This window comes from Anolis sagrei, chromosome 4 (assembly GCF_037176765.1).
Source record: "Anolis sagrei isolate rAnoSag1 chromosome 4, rAnoSag1.mat, whole genome shotgun sequence".
NCBI classification, from domain to species: Eukaryota; Metazoa; Chordata; class Lepidosauria; order Squamata; family Dactyloidae; genus Anolis; species Anolis sagrei.
The window spans coordinates 214,108,407-214,129,641 of record NC_090024.1 but is presented as its reverse complement, the minus strand read 5'-3'; the positions used below and the strand labels follow the sequence as shown (position 1 = coordinate 214,129,641).

At 38.5% G+C, this 21,235-nt stretch overlaps 1 protein-coding gene across 4 annotated transcripts in view; it reads left to right on the top strand.

Moving 5' to 3' along the window:
- Positions 1-21,235, top strand: part of ARHGAP40 (Rho GTPase activating protein 40) — an 80,281-nt gene that overhangs the window by 33,641 nt on the left and 25,405 nt on the right. For 2 of the 4 annotated variants that reach the window (XM_060772242.2, XM_060772241.2), the window contains exons 1-2: positions 4,384-4,626; positions 20,116-20,312. In XM_060772242.2, coding sequence (XP_060628225.2) covers positions 4,526-4,626; positions 20,116-20,312 — 298 coding nt within the window. In that variant the 5' untranslated portion in view covers positions 4,384-4,525. Of the gene's footprint in view, positions 1-4,383; positions 4,627-20,115; positions 20,313-21,235 lie in introns of those variants that run through there. The other 2 variants (XM_060772243.2, XM_060772244.2) reach the window with 1 other exon arrangement.

The following is a 21,235-nucleotide window of genomic DNA, read 5'->3' as shown; positions in this document are numbered from 1 at the left end:
TCCTCTCTCCCCCTTCCCCCCACCCCCCCGGGTGAGGGGTGACTCAAGGCAGATTACAACTGCCAACCATTAGATGCCAACAAACTGTAGCAAAAAAAAAATCACAATTAAACATTATTTATTTATTAATTTACGACATTTATATGCTACCCTTCTTACCTGAAGGGGACTCAGAGTGGCTTACAAGATATATATATATATATATATATACATACAATATATTATATTATTAGTATAGTACAATACCAGTATTATATATTACTATATTGTACTATACCATTATATTGAAATATTATTCGTAATATTACATGTAATATAAAATAAATAATTACAATATTGTATTATTATTTTAGTATTAGATTGTACTACATTATAATATTATAAATATTATATGTATATACAATATATTATATTAGTTAAAATCAACAGATTATAAACATCAATTTAAAATATTAAACACAGCCAAATCCAAATCTGAGTCCAGAGTCACAATCCGAGGTTTGTCCATTGTCAATCTCATGAATCATTGCCTTATTATTGCTGCATTTGCTGCTTGAATGCTTGGTCCCACAGCCATGATTTGAGCTCCCCCCCCAAAGGATAGGAGAGAGGGGCCCAACTTGATTTCATTGGGGAGTATGTTCCACAGATGGGGGGGGGGGGGCACCACTGAGAAGGCCCACTCTCTTGTCCCTGCCAATTATGCTTGCGAGGGTGATGGGATCGAGAATAGGGCCTCCCCCAACAATCCTAAACTCTGAGGTGGCTTTTAGAGGGAGATATGTTCAGACAAGTAAGCTGGGCCAAAACTACATACAGCTTTATAGGCCAAGGCCTGCACTTTGAATTGTGCACGGTAGCAGACTGGTAGCACACTTTTTACCATTATTGTTAATTTTACCAAATAAATGTGATTACTCTTAGCCACTCTGCTGTGATTATTCCAAAACGTTAGAGCTTTGTGCTGTAACAATATAGCAGTTTGGGCTATAAGTCAATGTTTATGTATCTGTTTGCTTCTGTAAAAGGATATATGGATGCCAGGGAGCTGCTTCACAGATTTTGATGACCTTGTTGCAATGATAATTTCAAGCAATTGGAGAAAAAACTAAAATTTTCAGCGGATACTTTCCAAGTTGTTATTGCCATTTAAGTAGGTTCTAATTTGAATTTATAAATAAGCAAATGAACATTAAAGTAACTTGTAGTGGTGAGGGCATGGCTGTGTGCATATAGTGACAATAGAATTTTGCAATGGGCTTGCAGGTGCTGAAGTCATCCTGTTCCACTTCATTGTGAGGTGAGCAACCCCAAACAAGTTCCCATATGAAATAATGTTACACAATCTTAACATCTCTCATTTTAAAATGTAATCCATTTGAGTGCTTTCTTTTAAAAAATGCAAGGTATTTGTATAATTTTCACTGCTACTGCATTTTACCATTATAGGTATTCCATGACTAGCATGAAATATTTGGAGCTTGTTTGATAATAATAAAAATGCTTAGTATTTCATCTTCCCCGTCCAGAGGACATAATTTGAATTATGTTACATATGCTATTTGCTGACATTAGAAAGTAGGATTTGTTAGAGATGGGCTTGGAATCTCATAGAAAATGGTAGTAAGTTCCCACCAGTTGTTTAATTATTGCCTGCTACATTTCTTTTTCTACTTGTGTGTGGGCTTTTATAATTCTCATTGTAGCAAAACTTGTGGCCAGGATAAGATCTATGTTGTTGCGGTGCTTGTTCTTACATGTTTCAAGGTTGTTAAACATTTAATTGTTGCTCAAAAAGTTCTTCCTTCCTCCCCATCCACTTACTATTTGAACAGCTGTCTGAATGCACCAAAGGGAACATGGATGATGAAATGAATAGGACTGGTTCACTTCTCCCATTTAAAAAGAAATCAATAAATAATACTGGGTTTCTCTCTCTCTCCAACCTGGTGAATGTAATCATTCTCCTACCTCACCTTTGCTCGAAGGATGTACCACATTATGATGACAGCTCAACCAAAACCACCAGAAGTTTTGATGAAATTCCAGACAGCCTCTGGGTTTGGATTGATTTGCTTCCTTTTATTCTTGTGCCAAGGAGTCTTTCATATTCCAATGTTCAGACTTTCTAAATCTTGAAACCTTATTATGTTCTCTGGATAAGTCAAAACTTAATAAGCTGGGAACATATTTACTAAATGATTGCACTACTGACCAGGTCATGTACGTGTTCATCAGTGCATCAGCCATGAATTACATATGCTCCATTGCAGAGAAAACTTCCATGCCTTCATATCAATTACATTGTTTTTCTGTGACATCAGTAGCCACATGTCTACCTGAAGAAAATTTGTTCTGTGGATGTGACAGGCATCATTGTGGATGTGTAGGTTGTTCAGTATATGACTGGGGCCATCGCTATGAGAGAGTGGACCATCGCTATGAGAGAGAGGACATGGCTTGCATCTCAAAAATCCCACATTCCATCAGCATGTCCTACTAGGATTTGGGGAGACTCCTGCCTGAAACTCCAGGGAAGGTTTGGCTCTATCTACACTGCCATATAATCCAGTTTCTGAATTCAGATTATCTGCTTTAAACTGGATTGTATGGCAGTGTAGATTCATATAATCCAGTTTAAATTAAAAAATCTGCATCCAGAAACTGGATTATATGGTCAGTGTAAATGGAGCCTTTGACAGATTTGTATGGGCAATACCCTTAATTTTGGTCCCTGATCTCCTGGCCCATGGAAATGTCTCTCTTGCAATGAAGTCTGTCAGAGAGGGCCTCTTGATGATACCAGAGCAGACAATAACACATTATGGGAGAAATAGGAGATAACCTGCTCTTCCATGGCACCCCTGTTATGAAATACCCTACCGTGTTTATCCAGTTTGCACATGTGCTACATTTGATATTACGGTGTGACACCCTTATCTGTGGACTCTATATCCATGGTTTCACATAACTACACTACAAAAAATCCCCCTTCTGAAATATTGTTGGGCCTTCTTACATCCTTCAGAGCTATTCTGTGATATACTTCCAGCCCAAGTATAGTAAAACTACAGGATTTGCTGGTATCTTCAATTTCAGGTAGATACAGTGGTCATACTATATTTAAAACAAACAAACAAACAAACAAACTGGTTTAAAGCGATAAATGATTTAATATAATAGTAGTCTTTAAAAACTATTTTTGTCATATACGGAATTGATTTTACTGCATGCATTTTTACAGTGTCCCACAATTTTGAGGGATTAGGAGGCAACATCAGTTATGTGGGGGCATTTGTAATGCTGAGCTACAAACTGCCACGACCATAAACAATACTGTATTTGCTCAATTGTAAGACACCATTGATTGTAAGATGCATGCTAATTTCAGTGTCACCACCAACAAAAATACATAAAATACATCTGTGATTCTAAGATGCACCTCATTTTTAGTGATGCCCATATAGGAAAATAATCTTAGAATTGAAGAACTTCAATACATTTTTAAAAATACACATATTGCGCCTAAATGCTTCCCTTTACTCATTGTGGGACTTAGCTGCTTTAGGCACAAAAGAGAGGTTTTCTTTGCCAATTGGAATTATTCAAACATCTTATTTCAGGTCACTTTCTATGGGAAAAGGGCCTCTCCAGGACCTAACATAGCCCCCCCCCCCAAACATGATAGCATTGCTATATACACTTCCTTGTTGGGGACATTTTCATGTAAAAACTTTTTTGAGGCCACGGGGACAACAACAGCTTTCTGAGCCACGGGCTTTATCTCTCCCCAAACACAATTGTAGTTGACTGTAGAGTATCCAGTGCTAGAGTTTCACTGGGTAAAATTCCAATTTCTAGCAATCTTCATAGCGCTGAGAACACATCTTGAACTTTCTCCTCCCTGTGTTGCCTGAAACCCACCCCCAGGTTGTTCCTCCATGAAATACATAGCCATAGTCTATGTGAATGTATGTGTTCCATCCTTGTCTTTCTGGATCTTCTGGACATGTACCAGAGTCCTGAGAAAAACTGTGTGGTGATGATGTTTGCATAGCTGGCTATATATTTGGTGTAGTGATCTACTATTAAGCTGAAGAGAAAACAAACAGAAATTCTGGATCTAAATCTCTTAGAGCTCTAGTCCTGTCTTTCCACTTTAATCCTCCTGTCTGAGCCAGGTCTCTTGTTGTGTTCCAAGCATGAGAGAATCAATGGCAATTTCTTGGAATGAGCGTCTGGCTGTGTACTTGAAGTCATGGGTATGTTGATTAGATTTTTATCTCTCTGTTCTCAGAGAGAGAGAGAGAGAGAGAAGGTGTAGACCTTGCTGCCCAATTAGCAGCATTCCTGAGGCATGAGTGGGCGGTGCCGCAGCCTGTCTTCATTGCAGTCAGCTGCTAAACAATCCAAAGGTGTTCCAGCAAATTCTCATGTTATGGGACTGCTAGAAGACAGACACGGATAAGTTGGTTGCTGCTTCTCTTACTAGAAAGGAACGATTTGTGCTCCCTATAGAAAAAAAATGGAAACAACTGGAAAGTATGGCAGTTCTGGATTTGTTAGAACTCGAATTCCTAGACCTCAGATTGTACTGCAGCTACTCCAGCCCTCTGCCGTTTGCAGGTATGGTCTATAGTTCCATTGTTTTGGGATACCATCTCTTAGCTGCTCTAGGGTCGAAGGCAACAAGAGGTGGAAAGGTAGTGTTTTATATGGCTTCAGTTCAGCTACTGAAGATTAAAGGAGACATTCCAATCTAAAAGACTCTTGGAAGAGGGAAAACACAGCAGAGAATAGTTCTATCAGCCTAATTGGTTGCGATTACTTGCAATGGGTTGTGATTGTTTGGTTTTGATTACTTGCAAACGTTTTGATGTAAACTGCCCTCATTTGACTATTTTGAAAAGAAGGTCTTAATGCACTGTCTCAGGAAGTGTAAAAGTGAATATTTACTTAAATTCCTGACACAAACAATTAATTTGAAATTATATTTGTTCAAAAAGCTACAAGCAGATCTAGAGAATTAAAAGGTGACCATGGGTGGAGGTTTCCAATATACATTAAAATTTCTCATTCAAAGTTTAGAAATGCTGCATGAACATTCATCATGCTTATTTAGCTAAAGCCAAACATAGAAATTAATTGTGCATTTGAATACATTATTCCTAGGTTTCTGTTCTCAGGGTGCAGTGAAATAAGTAGTTTGGTTTTCAATACTTACATTTCATGTCACAGTGATGGTTTAATTGGTCAGTTAGCACACATGCTAAAACCAGGTAAAATTTGTATTTTAAACTACAGTACATGGCAGGTGGAGGTTTGTTTCTTTGTTTTGTTTTTGCCTTACCACCACCATATTTGACAGCTAGTGATTTGTTTTGTAGAGTGTTTATTGTCAGAATGTTTCTCTTTAGGTTTGTTGTGCATTATGAAAAACAGGCTGTACTACGTTTTTGTTTAGTTCTGTTTCGTTTGGCTTCTAGGGAGTTCTTGCAAGGCAATGGCATCTCAGAATTCCTTAGAATACAACTCCTTCTTGTAAAAGTGCTCTGTGACTGTGGACTAAATTCTCATTTTGAAAAAATTACATTGCAGGCAACCCTTCCTGCTTTGAGAAGTGTTGTATTGTTTTTAAATTTCTATCACAGTTGAAATGTATCTGTGATTTTTTGAGATACGACCTTTGTTGTAACATACAATTCGTCAAGATTTTCTAGTAAGAATCCTTTCTGGTTTTAAGTTCTAATACGCTTTTTGAATTTAAGCATAGAGTGGTCCTTTATATCCACTAAGGCAGTGTTTCTCAACCTTCCTAATGCCCTGACCCCTTAATACAGTCCCTCATGTTGTGGTGACCCCCAACCATAACATTATTTTCATTTCTACTTCATAACTCTAATTTTGTTACTGCTATGAATCGTAATGTAGATACCTGATATGCAGGATGTATTTTCATTCACTCTACCAAATTTGGCACAAATACCAGATATGCACACATTTAAATATTGGTGGTGGGGGGATGATTTTGCTAATTGGGAGTTGTAGTTGCTGGGATTTATAGTTCACCTACAATCAAAGAGTATTCTCAACTCCAACAATGATGGAATTGAACCAAACTTGGCACACTGAACACCCATGACTAACAGAAAATACTGGAAGGGCTTGGTGGGCTTTGACCTTGAGTTTTGAAATTGCAGTTCACCTACATCCAGAGAGCACTGTAGACTCAAACAATGATGGATCCGAACAAAACTTGGCATGAATACTCAATATGTCCAAATGTGAACACTGGTGGAGTTTGGGGAAAATAGACCTTGACATCTAGGAATTGTAATTCCTAGGATTTATAGTTCACCTACAATCAAAGAGTATTCTGAACCCCACCAGCGATAGAATTGGGCCAAACTTCCAACACAGAACCCCCATGACCAACAGAAAATACTATGTTTTCTGGTGGTCTTTGGTGACCCCTCTGACATTCCCCCATGACCCTGTACTAAAATTTGGTTCCAGGACCCCATGAATAACAAAATCTGTATGTGCTCAAGTCCCATTATATACAATGGCATACAAAAATGGTGCCTCTTATATAAATGATAAAATCAAGATTTGCTTTTGGATTTTTGTTTGTAGTATTTTCAATGAATAGTAGAATCTGTGAATACAGAGGGCCCACTGTACATAATGAATTGCATGATTAATTACATGATACTTATGGAAATATATGCAAAAGATTTCTAATAGTTTTCTTACCTTCCAAAACCACCACTTGATCAATTGGTGTCATAGTCACCCTATCATAGGCAGCAGATAATTATTGAGATGTCTGCTGTCTTTGACCACAGTAAGATTGCATGCATCAGGAATCTTGGTACTTTTTTTCCCAACAGCTGACAACTGATGATAGTTATTGAAAGAGCTCCTCCTCCTTAGCAAATTCTGATTTCCAGCACTGCCAAGTTTTCTGTTCTGCAGGCTGGGTGCCAGCTGTCCTACATTTTCTCTCAACTCAGAAACTGACTTAGCCACATTCCACAAGATGACCAAACTTCATACAGGAACTATTCTTGCATTCTCAATGATTGTGTGGCTAACCTGTCTTTCACAGTTTTTAAAAATGTTTCAACAAACGCTTTTGTATGTGACACTCAGTTTAATCTTATTTTCAGATCTCATTTGAAGGAAGGCTTTTAATGACAGATGTAACATTGAAGTGTGGAATATGTTTGATTTTCCTTTTTCTGTGCAGAATTGATGTTTCTCTAGAGGGATTGGTGGAGGGGAAGGGGAGATTAAGCAGCTTATGTATCTATGTTTTCATTTCCATTGCTTCTAAATCTCTTAAGCATGCAACTGAAGTTGATGTTTGAGTAGATCCTTTTTGGACTAGTCGGGTTAGCAAGTAGTTCAGTCTTGCTTCATTTAAACCATTTCTTGCTAGCTACTAAGTTAGAAAGTTTTTCTAATGTTCTTTGGTGAGTAAATAACTCAAACTCCCCAAAAGACAGAAGAAAATTTTATTGTTGTATGGTTATGATTAATATATGAACCACATGTTTAAGTTGGATTTATGAGAGAATCTCCTTTAATTGTATAAAGTCAGTGATAACCTGTGCATTGACAGTCTAGGTGCAAACCAGACTTGAAAGTATATTGTAGTTGTAAATAATTTTGACATAACAAACAATGAATGAAGTGAATTTGTACTTCATACACATAGTACCATATGGTAACACCTGGAGAAGCAGCATGATAAAGATGTTTGTATCTATGGACCTTCAAGTTGTTTGTCAACATATGATGACCCCATGAATATCACAGGATTTTCTTAGACAGGTAATACTCAAATGTACTCTGAAATAGAGTCACCAGGACCTGGTTTTCGGTGGTGGTCTCTCATCCAAATCCAAACCAACAGTCTCACCCTACTTAGCTTCCAATGTTAAAAGTGTTCTGGTGACTTTAGAGCAGGCCTGTACAAGCTGTGGTCCTCCAGGTGTTTTGTACTCTAGCTCCCAGAATTCCTGACCATTGCACAAGCTAACTAGGGCTTCAAGGAATTGGAGTCTAAACCACTTGGAGTGTGTTTATCCCCTATGTTACACATGTGATGATGTGTGAAGGCCCTAAAATATAAAACCATATAATAATACAAAAATTGGGATTCACAGATTTTAATCTTCGTTCTTGGTTTGCTCTTGTGGTGCACCATCATGTACTTGTCAGACTTTTTTTTGAGGAAAAAGGATATCATATTCTTACTACCTTATGTTTATGGGAATTCGTTTCTCATACTGTCCAAGCAACATGGCTATAGTGGGTGTAAAAACAATATAATGTATGCTCACTCGCTTGAGTTTCCTCACCAATGTTTGGGAGTTGAAAGTTTCACAATAGGTACAGTTCCTTGTCAGAATTGGGCCCCTACATTTCAGTTCTAAGTCAAATATTCTTTCTGCTTGAGCACCATTGTATCCCAAAGATGTTTTGAAGTATATATAGTCCCTTTGAACTGAATTTTAAAACTTTGTTGAAATGTTCTTCCCTAAATCAAGAAAAAAATTGTTTAACCTGAGCTGAACTGTTGAAGCTAAGCAGAGATTGGGTTGGCTGGCAAAACCCTGATCTAACTGCATCTTACTGTGCATTAGGCTTCATAGCGGGGAGGGATTCCGGGAAGTAGAAAGCATAAACATACACCAGGTACTTCTAGAAAACAGTTTCACTTGTGACAGTCACACTGACTCCTTTATGAAATTTAAAATCTGAAATTGCCTTCTGTTCGTAATGCTCTAGTGTCTATCCACAGTGGCTTCCATTTGTTTCTCCCTTATTACAGAAAATCCATTAAGGTAATAAAGCTGAAATAAAAGCATTTCTTTTTTTGACATTAGGATCTTTTCAACTAATAGAATTCTTGGTAGATAATTTGTTTGTCCCAGAGTTTAAACAACCAAGTGTCGTTCAAATGTTTTTGTTGAGAACTCTAATAATGTCATATGTTGACCATGCTGGTGAGTGTTGCAGACCAAAACATCTATAAGAATCAAGTTATGGCTAGTTTACTCTGTCATTATTGATTAATTAGTAGGAGGCAGTCTGTTCCTATTTCCCATTTAGGAAGAGAAATCTTTAATAGGTCAGGGATTCAAAGATAAGTTATCAGTTGGCTGGAACTGCTTAAGCGAAATCATGTAAATGCTATTAAAAACTTCACTGCCAGGGATTATTTGTAGAAATCATCTACAGATACAGTTGCTTGGTCTGACACAGTATGGGCTTAGCAGTGTTTGAAATGCAAATTAACTTGTTTCTACACCCTTTGGATTTTGGCTTGATTTGGTCAGATTCACCAGATTTATGGCAACTAGATGTTGAGAAATGGAATGCCTTATATACTTGGAATAGCTATACCTACCCTAGTGCATGTGGAGAAAAATCTGGGAGTGGTGAGAATTGCCCCATGGCATCATTACTCCATCTTCCCATTTGTTTCCTAATTACTACCTGTCTGTTCTATTAACTGTTTCCATTCATCTTACCACAGTGTTGGCATTACTGCAGCATTGCTGAGCCCTGTGTTGAAAATATATCTGGCCAATTGCATTTCTATAAGTTCAACTAGTAATTGGAGCCCCTGGTGGTGCAATGGGTTGAACCCTTGTGGTGGCAGAACTGCTGATATCCAGGGAATGGGGTGAGCTCCTATAAGCTCCAGCTTCTCATGTCAGCTCAAGCTTCTCATGCAGGGACATGAGAGAAGCCTCCCACAGGATGGTAAAACATCTGGGCATCCCCTGGGTAGTGTCCCTGTAGACGGCCAATTCTCTCACACCAGAAATGACTTGCAGTTTCTCAAGTTGCTTCTGACATGAAAAAAAACCCTAGTAATTACACATAACAGAGCCACTGTTGCACAGTTAAAAGAGGGTGGAAATTTCACATTGATTCCAAATATTCTTCACCCACAAAAACTTCATTAGTTGATTAGTCACTAACTTTTATTGCAGGCTTGTTGTAAAATCAGAGAGGAGGGAGCTGTACATGCTGCTAGAAAATGAAGCTAGCCTTCACTACCCTTTAATAATATAAAATATATGCTAAGACATGAGAGTCAAAACAACCTGTCTGCAGGAACTTAGGTTTGTTTTTTTAAAAAAGACAGCAACTTACAATGTCTTTAAAATATGTCTTCACCAGATAGCTGTATGTGGTGGTGGGACTGAGAAAGACAATACAGTGGAATCTCTGCATAAGAGTATCCCAACTTAAGAGTGTTTTGAGTTAAAAGTGACCACTCAGCCTCGCTGTGCTTTAACATAAGAGCAGCATTTTGAGTTAAGAGCATACACCAGAGGGAGCGCTCATGCGTGAGTACAGGGCTGTAGTGCTTCAAGGGAGCGGCCTCTGTGCCTTGTGCCTCATGCCTCATGCTCTTGTTTGCTTTGAGAGATTGCTGTCCGCTTTGAGGGATTTTGGATTATTTTATTTTGTGTGATTTTTATTCCTGATCTGTTTGGCTTCCTGAAAAGAAAGAGGGAAATAGAAGGAGGGAGCCTGGAATGAGTACAGTATGAGGAAAATGATGCTTCTTCCTCTTCACTTTGTGCTTTGTTGCTACAACTTTGTGCTTCTATCATTTTAAACTTCATATTTCTTTTTTATTGTTCCATGTGAATGTATACATTATTTGTTATTTATGAAGTACATTTTCTTATTTTAAAACTCATAACAAAAATTGGTTTTTTGTGGGGGTGGTGGAACAGATTGATAGCATTTCAATGGTAAAATTTGCTTTGAGAGAAGAGCTCGGTCACAGAACAAATCAAACTCTTAAGTCAAGGCATCATTGTATTGTCTTTCAGATAGTATGGATCCAATTCAGATTTTTATTTTAAAGTGGGGAGGGGGTAGGTTTGCTCTATTTCTGCTTCAATTCATGACTGCTTATTTGAAATACCTGCATAAAAATATGTATTCATCTGTGTGATTGTATTTATTCTTCTTTATATTTCTCTTCCTATGTGTAATTGGTATACCATTTGTCATTTTATATACACTTTTACAATAAGCCCCACCCCACCCTTACAATATAGCATTGAAGTGTATTATTTTTGAAATCCAGGGTGATATCGTTCTTTGCATGTTGGACTGCGAATCCAAGATGGAAAACCACCGTATGATCTCGTGAGCTTCAGCTTTAGAGGAAGCAGCGTGGTGCAGTGGTTTGAGCATTGGGAATGACACTGGTGACTGGGATTTGAATCCCTGCTGGCCTTGGAAATCCACTGGATGGCCTTGGATAGGTCACACTCTCTCAGCCTCAGAGGAAGGCTAAGACAAAACCCAACTGTGATAGGTTCGTCTATCACATAAATGACTTGTAGGCCCATAACACTGTGTGTGTATTTATAGATAGATGGATAGATAAATATCCCATAGACATGAAAAACTGCAATGCAAAATTTGGAACATTCAAACATTGCATATGTGGTTTCTGTGTTAAGGGTGCACAAGACAATATTTTTCTTTCAAGTCCCTAACTGTAACACCCCTTCATAGTGTAGCTTCTTTCATTTTCCTTGTGTTTGGCAAGCAATTTTATGGTCTTTTCTGTCAATGTAGTGCTGCATTTAATTTTCACTAAGGTTTTTCCGAGAAGTGCTGAAAGCCTCCCCTGAGAAAGACAGTATTTTTTGTTCTCTTTTTCTTAAATTGTAGTGAACGGATTCTCCTATATTGTCAAAATGGCTCCATTCACACACAAGAGGAAATTAATTAGAATTCTGGAATGAGGAACCAGTGTTTGCAGAAGTACAAAAGGACATTGGGAAAATAAATACCCACTTGGGGCAAAACCCCAAAGGATCCCAGTGAAGATTGAACATGTGCTGTAGAGATTGAATTCTGCCTTTTGAGAGAAAAATCAAGCGTAGGAATGGAGCAGGAGTGAAGTATTGTGGAAGAAGGTGTGTGTGGCTTGATGATACCTTGAATGGGAGCACCCCACATCACAGTATTTTGTACTAGGACCCCTTCCACACAGTTGTATAAAATCCACATTGAAATGGATTATAGGGAAGTGTGGACTCAGATAACCCAGAGTCCTTTCAGACAGGCTCTATATCCCAGGATCTGATCCCAGGTTTTCTGCTTTAAACTGGATTATATGAGTCCACACTGCCAGATAATCTGGGATAATCAGAAAACCTGGGATCAAATCCTGGGATAAAGGGCTTGTCTGGAAGGTCCCCCAGTTCAAAGCAGATATTGTGGGTTATCTGCCTTTATATTCTGAGTTATATGACTGTGTGGAAGGGCCTTGGGTCATTCTTAGTTTTTTTAGTTGGTGATTCTGTGTTGTTGTCTTTACTGAACGAATACAGCCTACCAGCATTCAAGGTTTAATATGATGAAGTTGTAGTGCTACATAACTAATTTGGTTTTATTTATTTATTATTTATTTCCAACATTTCTACCCCATCCTTCTCAACCCCCGAAGGAAGACTCGGGGTGGCTTACAACAGCAGCAATTTGATGCCGATAAAATGCAAAACATTACGTACAACATTATACAAAAGATAAAACATTAGATTAGAATACCTTTAAAGCATTATTATCATGTAGCCGAATCAAAGTATGATTTAACAACCGATGACCCAGTCTGAGAGCAGGGCCTCCCCAGATGATCTTAAATTCCGAGGCGGGAAGTAGAGGGAGATACGTTCAGACAGGTAAGCTGGGCTGGAACCATAGAGGGCTTTGTAGGCCAAGACCAACACTTTGAATTGTGCTTGGAAATGGACCAGCAGCCAGTGGAGCTGACATAACAGAGGGGTGGTATGTTCCCTGTATGTCACTCCAGTTAGTAATCTTGCTGCTGCCCATTGGACTAGTTGGAGTTTCCGAACAGTCTTCAATGGCAACCCCACATAGAGTGTGTTGCAGTAATCTATTTGGGATGTAACCAGAGGTGGACCACCGTGGCCAGATCAGACTTCCCAAGGTACAGGTGCAGCTGGCGCACAAGTTTTAACTGTGCGAAAGCTCCCCTGGCCACCGCTGAGACCTGGAGTTCCAGGCTCAGTAATTAATCCAGGATCACTCCCAAGCTATGAACCTGAATCTTGAGGGGGGGGGGGGTGTAACCCCATCCAACATAGGCTGTAACCCTGTGTTGTTAGAAAGGTGCCATGCCAGGGAGCCGAAGATACAGACTTTTCAGAGTGTTTAATTTCTTATAGCAATGTCCTGCATGCCACGATAATAACTTCTGTACCCAGCTAGGACACACATTGCTTGTGTTTGGAGTCAGCCATAAGCCAGAACTCCAGAACGTCTTTGTGCATCAGTTTTGAACAGTGTGGTGATGCATGTTTGTCCAGTCATTTCTGGGGCCACTAAACAAGACATTCCACCTGTGCTTTGTTCAATCTGTTGTCTGAATCTGTGATTCTGGCTTGTCTCTTCCCAAACAAGCTGATCATAAGCTAATGTGAGATCATGCCTTGTGAGTCTGGTTTGTTTAAGAAGCCAAAATTTGAACTATCAGATTAAAGCAGCCATAGATAAAGGGTCTGCTGTTTATTTGGTTGTTTTCACTGGCAGAAGCAACCATGCTTGTGCAGTTAGCTTCCTTGTTCCACCATGTTACTTATTAAGAATTAAGCAAACTTAGAGTTTTTCATATCTATGGGATATTTATATATTCACCTATCTATATATACATATACAGTGTTATGTGCCTACAAGTCATTTCTATGATAGGCAAACCTATCCTATCACAGTTGGGTTTTGTCTTAGCCTTCCTCTGAGGCTGAGAGAATGTGACTTATGATGGTGACCAAGTGTGAATATTCAGTTTGAAATGTGAAAAATAATTATTCTTTACATGCTTAAAGTGCATTCTAAAATAAGTTTGGGTTCTGAGCACCTTCCCTCTCAGTTGGTGAGGCCACTCAGAAAGAATGGACGTCTTAAATCATTAAAAAAAAATCTCAGACTAAGAGGAAGCTTTAAAAGTTTGCATGTAAAACCAGCTTCTTAGGTCGCATACCTAACCTACGTAAATATATGCTGGAGACAAAATTGATCTCCCTGGAAGAAATAAATAGAAGGCAGTACTTAGTTCTGCATGCCTTCAGGCAGTCTACACCAGCTGCAGCTGGATCTGCTTAGAACTTACAATGCATTTCAACGATGGTCTATAAAAAAGGCTTAACAGTGGCGGAATATCTATGGTGCCTAAAGGCATTTGGTCAATATTTAGACTTATCAGTGTTTAAAGTGAGATGTTTCTCAGACATCGACATATCGTTTTCACAAAAATATTTGAATAGTTTAGGGTGAGGGAATGCAAAACATGTTTGCAAATTACTGGCATTTTAAAGCTCTGCAGCCTAAAGTAATTACTAGTCCTTGCCAAGTCAGCCTGTTGTTGAATGGCTTTTCAAAATATGAGTAATTTCCATTGATTCAATGAGTCTCGTTGGAAGTAAATAGTTGGATATTGCCTTGCATTTCTCACCTTCTGTTTGTTTAGACTGTATTTGTGCTAGCTGATTCTTTAGCAGATAACTCCAAGGTCATGTTTGCAAGGAGGAGTTAAACAGATTTGGAAGTATACACACAGCAGACTACCTTCGTTCCAGTAATTCAGCAGGAGCCAGAAACTTAAACCTGTAGTCAATCCTGGTTCTCATGAGTTGCAGAATGTCAGGCAAAATTTCAACCCATGTGCATTACTGTCCTTTACCAAAGGAAAACAATTTTGTTCAATAGCCATGATCAGGCAAATCTTCCTTCCACCCATCAGTAAAGGTTACTAAATCAGTTTAGCTTACATCTAAAAGCAATCACACTTACATGCCAGCTATGGCCTTGGTCTCATTTCCACAGGGCCTAAGGCTTGAGATGAAATCAACTATATATTGACACCATCTGTTAAATTCCTAATTCATATTTACAAAAACACTTTGGTCTTCTTCCATACTTGGCCATTCCTGTCATTTTGACACTTCTAATCATAGCACACTTGATGTCTGTGTAATTATATTTTTTAGGGGGAGTCGGGTGGGAACCAGTGATGGCCATGACTCAGGTTGAAACTTCCCAATGGCTAAGCTAAAACCTGGGGGTGGATCATGACCGTATTTGTCTGAACATTATAAGTCAATGCTCATTTATCCTCCCTTCTTCTAACACATAATTATATCAAAATGAACTCCTTTTGAGGCCAGGGGGAACTATTCTAAGTAAAGGGTTTGAAGAGCATGATCCAGTAAATAATTTCTACCTCAATGGTTTGGCAGACCAATTCTGAGAAACATTAGGTAGGAACTGAAAGGAGGAAGTTATTCTTCCACCAAGTAACTAACGATCAGGTTGGATGTGTGGGGAAAAAGAACATGCAATGTTGAGTAGTTCTGTACAGCCAGGCTACTTTTGGGGCAGCCTCTCTTCAGAATGGTGATGGATATTAGATAATGATGGTTCAGCTGGTTCCCCTCGTGCTCAGTTTTTTTGCTAGTCTGATCTAGCTACATTTCCACCTTTTTTGCTTACACAGACCACAAAATTCTGTGCCGGGGGGATGTTTTATCAGTTGATCTGGTCCACATAGGTTTCAGTAATTGCCAAGTACAATCCATGACTGGAATTAGAATGCTTCAGGCAAAGTCTTGGAAGAAAATTAAAGAGGTACTTAGTTCCCCATTGGACTACCTCTACCCCCTTTCTATAAGATCACTTCCATCCATCATTTCCCTGCCAACTGATTATTTGACCTTCAGAGGCTAGTTGACTGTTAGAAAAGAGTCTCTAGTTTCCTCCAAATATATCCAGAAAATGCTTTCTTGTTAAATATGTCATATTGTGTGCTGTACAATTCCATAACTGAAACAAAAAACAGATTTAGACCCACATTTACCATTCTTAGTTGTATGAAACAACATTTTCCCTATGTTGTGATGTTAAAAGTTCTTTGCCCTTTGTGAATTAGTTTTCACTTCCGTTGTATCTTACCTTTCCTTAAAGAGGCTCAAGATAGCATACTGGGTAGGTTAGACAGAAAATGTCGTAGAATCATTTCTGATTCTGCATTTTTTTCATAGAAAGTGTAATAGTTACCTGGACAGTTGTGCTATGATCAATTGTGTGAGAAGGGCTAAAAGAGTTAAAATCTAGCTCTGAGCAAGCATTCACAGATGCAGTGTAACAGGCTAATTTAGATCCATGGAACAATTAAAAGATGCGATTGGAAAATGATTTTAGTAATGAGACGCTGAGGACTTGTATTTTATCGTTTTTTATCGATTTTACTGTTTTTATATGGTTTATACTATATGTTAATGTTTTAACTATATTTTATGTTGTTGGGGCATTGAATTTTGCCGATTGTAAACCGCCCTGAGTCGCCTTCAGGCTGAGAAAGGCGGTATATAAATATGTTAAATAAATAAATAAATAATAAAATGGAGCATGTGAAATTCTAGTTCAGTGGTTCTCAACCTTCCTAATGCGGTGACCCCTTAATACACTTCCTCATGTCATAGTGACCCCCAACCATAACATGTTTTTCATTGCTACTTCCTAACTGTGATGTTGCTACTGTTATGAATTGTAATGTAAATATCTGACATGCAGGATGTATTTTCATTCACTGGACCCAATTTGGGGCAAATACTCGATATGCCCAAATCTGAATACTGGTGGGGTTGGGGGGGATTGATTTTGTCATTTGGGAGCTGTAGTTGCTGGGATTTATAGTTCACCTACAATCAAAGAGCATTCTGAACTCCACAAATGATGGAATAGAAGCAATCTTGGCACACAGAACTCCCATAACCAACTGAAAATACTGGAAGGTTTTGGTGGGCATTGCCCTTGAGTTTGGGAGTTGTAGTTCACATACATCCAGAGAGCACTGTAGACTCAAATAATGATGGATCTGGACCAAACTTCACCTGAATATGCTCAAATGTGAAGACAGGTGGAGTTTGGGGAAATACACCTTGACATTTTGGAGTTATAGTTACTGGGATTTATAGTTCACCTACAATCAAAGAGCATTCTGAACCCCACCAAAGGAGGAATTGGGCCAACATTCCCACATAGAATCCCCATGACCAACAGACAGTACTGTGTTTTCTGATGGTCTTTGGTGACCCCTCTGACAACCCCTTGTGACCCCTCCAGGGGTCCCGACCCCCAGGTTGAGAAACACTGTTCTAGTTATTCTCTTTTCTTCAGCTTGAAATGTAATGACAACTAATTCAGAGAGTGTATGAAGCTGAAGATAGTTATGTTACCTTTAAAAAACAGTGTTCTTTCAGATATAGTCATTTGTGTTAAATATAAGGAAAATATTCTCTTTGCACTATTAGATATTTTAATAAGGTAATTTATACATAAAGTTTTGAATGTGTAGTGGAGTCTCCTTCTTGGGAGGTTTTAAAGCACAGGCTGGGTGGCCATCTATTGAGTGCTGTGACTAGGTATTCCTGCATAGCAGAATGAATGACCCTTCAGTCTCTTACAAGTCTTTGGTGTTAGCATTCTATGTATAATTGAATAATAATATTTAAACCAAATGTACTGATCACATAACATTATTTAGAGCAAAAGAACATTTTTCAGTGCTACTTTTTCATGAAAACCAGAATTTATATTTTAACCATAATAGCTTCACGGGGAAGCAGGAATTTGAACCTTGGCTCCTCTAGTCTCAATTTAGCATATTCTAGCATTCTTCTCAAGTTGCTCCTGACACACACACAAACTCTACTATTATAATACACTAGCTATGCCCCTAGCATTTAGAATTCCTTTATTCTAGAAATGATAGCCACAGCTCTAAGAGTGACCACTGTTTTCTTCGCATTTCAAGTCAATTGGAAACTATGCTAAAATGAAGCATATTTTTGTTGGCACCTCCCTGTGACAAGCCCATATGCCTTTTAAAGCAGCTGAGAACAATAGAAGGAAATGTTCTTCCTTAATGCAGCTTCTGAATTGGAAATGTCTTTGATTTCATCCATGTGGAAAGAGTAGTGAAAAAAATGCTAGACAGAGAGCCTGGGGATTTCGGCAACTTGTTGTGTTGAACAGTTTGTGCTTGGAACAGCCAACAACATAGTAAGTGTGCTTTATGTTTATGGATCAGGTGCATGAAAGGCATGCAATAATGGCTTTGATATCTCCATCTTTTAATCTTCTTTTGCTTCATATGGCAAAGGTTAACATCACAGACAGCAATCCAAAATTAGAAACCAACATTATTTTGACATCCACTTAAGTTTTTTTAACAGTCACAATGCTTTTGAATGGGCTTGATTGTTCACAATATCCCAAACCCCTTCTCTGCTGTGCTGTAACAGCTGCCTTCATAACTCACAATCTCTGTGTATGTGTCTTTAAGGCATCTATCAACATATGGCGACCTCATGAATTTCACAAGGAGTACTCAGAGGTGGTTTTGCCAGTTCCTTCCTCTGAAATATAGTTTACAGCACCTGGGATTCATTGGCGGTCTCCCATCCAAGTGCAATCTTTACTTCTATCTAAATTGCTACAACCCACAAAGGTCACTCAGTGTTCTTTCCTTCCATACTCTCTTCAAAGGGAAATGTGTTTTTTTAAATCTTACTGACGTATGCTTTGATGACTCCAGGATTTCCAGATGTTGCTTATTTTTAAGTACTCCTTGGATTACACAAAGTTATGCTCTCAGAAAACATAATGGATTTTAAAACTGTAGCTCTGAATCATGTGTTTAATTTCCTTTCATGCCTCGAGCAAATATATATCTATATTTATTTATCAAATTATTTCTAATTTACCATTCAACCCAGGAAAATAAGAACCAAGATGACTTACAATTACATTGTAAACCTTTAGACCAGAACACAGCAAAAGCAGGAACAGATTTAAACAGTCTTTTGAAACCAAGAGTGGACCATATACATTTAAAATAACTAAAATAGTTTTAATCACTCATCAAAGAGACAGCAAATAGGGGGTTAAATTTTGCTTTTTAAAGAAGAGTTTTCTTTAATTGAAGTCCTGCCACAAATCCTTTCCATATACCTACTCTCTTTTGAAGGTCCTTTGAAATAAATATTACACTACAGGAAGGTTCCTGGAGTGAACAGCCATATCCCAAATATCCTGGCCCTAAACTATTAGGGCTTTATAGTCAAGGACCTCTTTATTGTTTGGATAAGGTGGCAGCTAGAGCAGGAGTCATATTTTGCATTAGATACAGTTTCCAGATACTCTGTGTGAGGGGTCCACAAAGCAGTGTTGAGTATCCAAAATTTATGTTGGTTGATCATCAGATCACTGTAGCCAGATCTGTTTTCTTGAGAAAGGGACACAACTGGAACACCAGCCACTTGCTGGGCAGAGACATGTTTTTCAAGATCAGCTGCCTTGCTTTCCAAGAGCAATGCCAGATTCAAAATCACATGTCAGAGGGGAGTGCAAACCCTACTCATCATTGTCGTCATCATCGTCATCATCATCATCATCATCATCATCATCATCATCATCATCACCATTCTGGCTTGAGGCAGGGTACAAAGCGATTGAAACAGACAAATAAAACACACCACTATTAGAATGCATATAGCAAAATGCACACAACAAAGACCAACATCAATAAAATACAGTTTTAAAGTTACAGTTTAAAATTCACAAAAGAATCCTAAGTGCTATATGGAATCACAAGTAAGTTTCTAGTTCCACCTTCTGGAAACACACAGCCAGATGAGATCAGAGTCAGATGATTATCCTAACACCTGTATTGCCCAAATGCAGAAATATGCCAAATGCAGATGTATGCAATGTCTAATGTCATTGAATGTTGTTGAGAAGGACCTGTACAACCAGCAGGGCTATACCCTATGATTAAAAAGAGAAAGCATTTTTGTTTTAGATTTGAGTCTCATATTCAAAAGATATCATTTTCTATATTCAAATGCAGGCATTCCAAAACAAGAGAAAAATCTGAAATACGGAACACTTCTGGGTCCATTCATTTTGGATAAGTGATGCTAAAATTAGTATTTGAATATGTAATACTTTGATTTTTCTTCCCCTCTCTTTTATCAGAAACTGTCCTTGCAAAATGAGCCATTTCTCTCGGAAGAGCTCCTTGGAGCTCCAGCAGTCGGAGTGCAGACATTCTAGGGCAGACTCCTCTAGCAACTTATCAATGGATACTTTTTGGCTTGAGGTGGAGAGCATCAAAGAGAATACTGAGTCGGAGCCAGAAGAGTGCAACCTTATGGACGCCAAACCTCCAGAAGGTAAAGTTGTGTTTGGAGCTTACGTGACTGGGTGGAAATAGTTGTGGGCACTTACAATAAAACTTTGTGAGTATATTCTTTGGACTAATCCTGACTGCATTGTTAAAAGAAATATGGTGTATGCTACAGGGATTGCTGCCCAATTAGATAAGTAAGTTGTGTCATTAGTCTTTGTATGATGGAAAGTCAGTGACTAAATGTAGCAAGAGAAGTATCTACTGGATTGGGTCTTTAGTGGTGAGGACATGAGGGGGTCTTTGACCTCACATGTGCCTGTTGCTTGCCTTGGAAGGAAAGCTTCTGTTAGCAGCAATGGAAGCTTTTCTCCTGTGACAAATACCATAAAGAATGGGGGTGTTGAAGAGTAATAGCATTCCTCCTGTTATGCCACACTCCTCATCCAGTTCTCTCTCTGACCCTGTTTGTGAAAGGTTATTTTGTGTATGGCTGTTTAAAAGTTACATAAGGCCTAACGACTGTGATTAAGATCAGCTCTAGTTTTACCTTGGCTAATAAATCTGAAAACTGGAGATATGCCATTAATTTATTGCTTCTGGAAGAGCCTAAAATATTTCCTCCTCATGTCAATCACCAGTAATCCCCATCTTCTATGCAGGATAGTTGTAGGGATTCTTGTATTATTAACTGAACTACTGTATAGAATCATGTGCAAATGTGTAATATTTTGCACTCATTGTAAAGTAACACACTAGAAATATGCACACAGTGGAAATTGTCTCAAATTCATAGGGAAGATTGTGTAAGATCTAAGGATGGGTATAAGCCCAGTTAGACAACACATTTCTTCAGATCTAAAGCTTCTATCCATGGTTTTTTGTTAGCTGACAAATAACCTTTTCTGCATGCTGTGATTTCCCAGTCCATGTGCAGAGTACTCCATAATTCACAAAAAGGGAGGGAAA